At 44.9% G+C, this 3663-nt stretch overlaps 1 protein-coding gene across 1 annotated transcript; it reads right to left on the minus strand.

The window, feature by feature from the left end:
• Window positions 1-578: 578 nt before the first annotated feature.
• On the minus strand, window positions 579-2273 carry LOC18442324 (ethylene-responsive transcription factor ERF039). Its single transcript, XM_006852546.4, has 2 exons — window positions 1826-2273; window positions 579-1731 (listed from the first exon to the last, which is right to left on the minus strand). Exon 2 carries the CDS (start codon window positions 1713-1715, stop codon window positions 1026-1028), a length of 690 nt encoding a protein of 229 aa, XP_006852608.3. The 5' UTR covers window positions 1716-1731; window positions 1826-2273; the 3' UTR covers window positions 579-1025.
• Between the last annotated feature and the right edge of the window lie 1390 nt (window positions 2274-3663).

Below are 3663 nucleotides of genomic sequence, written 5' to 3' on the forward strand. Positions count from 1 at the left end.
GGTCCAAAACTTAGACCCGAATACTATTTAAGTTTTGGTACAAGTCCAGTTGGACCTGACCCGCACTCGTAAACTATTGAAGATAAAATACTTCAAGCCCTATTTTTTTGGGTGTATTAAAGATAGTATACAAAAATAACTCCTAATCATCTTTTTCTAGTAAAAAGATAAATCGTTTGGGTGATTGTAACCTTGTTGTCAATAAGGTGGATGTATGATGATAATAAAAGGGACCCAACGTGTACAAGTTTGGCGACCCAATGGGTCGGATCTGAATCCAAAACCTGGACATGAGTACTATTTGGGTCTGGGTCCAGGTCCAGCCGGACCCGACCTGTTGCCACCCCTATAATCGCCCAGCCCGTCGCCACCCTTATTAGAGACTTGCCACCAAGGCACAAGCTCAACGATGAGCAATAACTGTGTGGGGCGCGGTGGTCAATATAGAAAAAGCTTTGGGCAACTTCAAGATCTTTTGAGATTTCCTTTAACGAGTTAACGCCACATGGCTTTGAAAGCCCTGAATTCGGATTGAGGAATATCGCCAAGCCCAAAAAAACGTCAAAATAGGGGTCAAATTCAGCCCACGTAAACTTCCAAAAATAACTTCACCGATGAGGAATATACATGGAACCCAAAGTTAACCAATACACAAATTTTAACAAAAAACGGCAATGAAAACAAATATGGTAGTGACTACTGATCCACAAAAGAGTAAAGTACTACCAGATGAGCCATACACAGTTACGCCACAAATCCTACCCGTCCATCCAATTTACAGTGACAGGTGTAGTGATAGTACGGAACGCATTTCTCCAAGCCAAACGAAGTCATCCAAATCTCACCGTCCTTAATTTTTTTCAATGGTGAATTGGCCATACTTCACAACCAAAATAGAGTAAGGGATTGGCTTATGCTATTTGGACCTTCGTTTTTGCTATCTCCACCCAGAGAAGACAGGTGGAGATAGCAGAAAACAGGACTGCCAATAGAAGAACTAGACGAATAAAGCTGACCTGATGACGTCATCGGAGGGGAGGCGAGGAGGCGCGGAGGAGCCCGCAACAAGCGGGAGGAACAAGCTGCGCCGCCGAATCCCCCTCGGTTGCGCCGCAAATCCCCGAAATGAAACCCTCCCCGAAGAACTCCGAAACGAAATCCGAGATTTCAGGCGCCGAGAATATCTCCCCGTTCTTCCACAATGCAGGCAGCTCCCCCCAGAAATCATCCTCCGTACCCGCGGTCGACACCTCAGATTTCGGCGAAATTTCGGCTTCGCTGCAACTCTCCGCCGCTGCTGCCGCTGCTGCGGCCGCCGCCTGAATGTCTCTAGCCGAACACGTCGCTAGGCGGGGCAGCGTATCTGCATTTTCGGGAAAGTTGAGGGCAGCTTTCCGTCCTTTCAGGTTTAACGCCGCCACGTCATAGGCATGAGCAGCCATCTCGGCCGTCGGAAAAGAGCCAAGCCAAATCCTAGACTTCTTCCTCGGCTCCCTGATTTCCGATACCCATTTGCCCCATCTCCTTTTCCTAACGCCTCTGAAGACGGGGTGCCGTGTCCCGCCGCCCTTCTCTGCCGCAATTTTCCGGGACGGTGTCTCTTCAGCTGGCCGGGTCTCGACACAATGTGTCATCTCCGCTGCCGGTTTCTGACGACACGGTGTCGAACCCGACACCCGAATTTGAGGATAAGGGCTCGAGGGCTCCTCCTCCATGGCCTGTTAGATATGCCTGGCGAATAGGGAAGCTATTTAAACGTTAGTTTAAAGAAAATGACTCGTGGGGATCACTACGTCATGGCGTGGTTGAGTAGGGTAATGCGAACCGTTGGATTCCAGGAGACTTAGATGGACGGCTGGACACTGGCGAGGAGCGTTTGGTGATGCGGACCGTTGAGGACGCACCACGTCTAAGAAATAGAGTTTTGGACTCCTTGGGGTCAAATATGGCGAGCCCTTTGCCGTAATAACCACACTAAACAAGGTTCAACTTTGTACGACAAAAAAAAAAGAAAAAAAAAAGGATACATTCTTCAATCGAAAAACTTTCCAATTGATCCACTTATGGATATAAAAGAATTTTCAAGTCTTGAAAAGCGCTTATCGGGCAAGATATGAGGAGCATTTATTTTTATGATTTTCAAAGGTATAGATATGTTCGATATGCATCTGTTTTTAATTTAAAATTTTATAAATTTGATTGAATATAAATTTTCTAACTATCATAAATTTTTTTATAAAAGAATTGTTGGTAAAATTAAAAGTGTGCCTTACTTGTATACTATGAAGTGGGCAACTTATAAAAGAAATTCACTATGGGCATTGGTGAAAGGTCTAATTTTTGAAAAGCAAACGGGCAAAAGAATCCAATGCATCTTCAAAAATCTCATAAATAACCGTTGGCCTATCAAGCGCACATTTGGAAAAATAACGGCTTGAAATTAAAATCAAATATTGACCATTGTGTCCATTTTTCCATAAGCTTATCAATTCCGGCGGGGTCCAGCAGTTGAATAATAACGTCTTAATCCGAGGGCATTTGGGGAATCTAACTACAAACAAGAGGATTCTCATCACTCCAGTAGATTATCGGGGTATCTTTCGTCATTTTCTTCGTCTTTCGACCCGACAGAGACATTTAATTTACCGTTATAGCCTCAACCATCCAAAACATGCCACGTTAACCGATGGAGATGCGCCACGTAACATGATGGGCCCCGCGCAATTACTCCGCAAGGCGATGGCGCTGCACTTACTTTCGTTCTACCACGTTTTCCACACGTGCGACCCTCTATCGGATGTGACCACGTATTGAATCCTAGGCGCAATGTGGGCCCCGCTAATGGCGATTGGGCCTTCATGCGCCTGTCGTGCCACGCCCCAACAACACTCGTTAATGGGATCACATGCCTCAGTCGATAATGGACGGATGCGATGAGCTATCCCAGCACGTGGCACGTTTTCCTGACCGTCCGTCCTCACAAGCACCAGAAATGGAGAGTTAGAGAGAGACATGGAACACGTGGCGGAGTATTTTGTCATGGCTTTTGAAGGGAGCGCTCGTACCACCTTTTCTTTTATTTTGTTTGTTGGGATTGATACATCACCTTAAAGGGTGGCACATGTGGGAACATAAATCTTCATGTATTTCTCACTCTGCTTGTCCAGGTGGTCAAGATCAGGGTCAAGGGCGTTGGATTCGAGAGGGGTAAATAATGTAAGGGTCGCAATGGGCACGGTAGACCGGGCAGGACAGGCCTGCTTAGTCTTAAAATACTGGAGTTTAGGCCACAAAAAATGGCGAGAGGGTAGGGCTGGGCTATAGCTAGGGTCCGCCCGTTGCCACCCCTAGTCTAACGTTTGCTCTCTCTCGGAAAATCGCTAATGTAGAGTACCATGGATCACCCGATGTAGTTTTAGTACACTAAAACGTGCGTTGCACGTTTAAGGTGCGAATTACCTTCATAAGTAACATACTGCTACCAAATTATTGTTTAAGAATTTTTTTTGTATTTTTAACATAAACATTCTATATATTTACCTATGTTTCACAATATAATTTTGAAGTTTTCAATATGAACAAGTAAAATGCGAATTACGTAAAGAGAATTTCAGATTACTTTCTCCTTTTTTTTTTTTTTTAACAATAATTAAGACTTTCAGT

This window comes from Amborella trichopoda, chromosome 1 (genome assembly GCF_054954075.1).
Source record: "Amborella trichopoda isolate Santa Cruz 75 chromosome 1, AtrichopodaSantaCruz75HAP2 v2.0, whole genome shotgun sequence".
NCBI classification, from domain to species: domain Eukaryota; kingdom Viridiplantae; phylum Streptophyta; class Magnoliopsida; order Amborellales; family Amborellaceae; genus Amborella; species Amborella trichopoda.

What these genes read in the sequence shown, in the direction of transcription:
- LOC18442324 (XM_006852546.4), bottom strand. Translation starts at nt 1,715, where the DNA reads ATGGAGGAGGAGCCCTCGAGCCCTTATCCTCAAATTCGGGTGTCGGGT.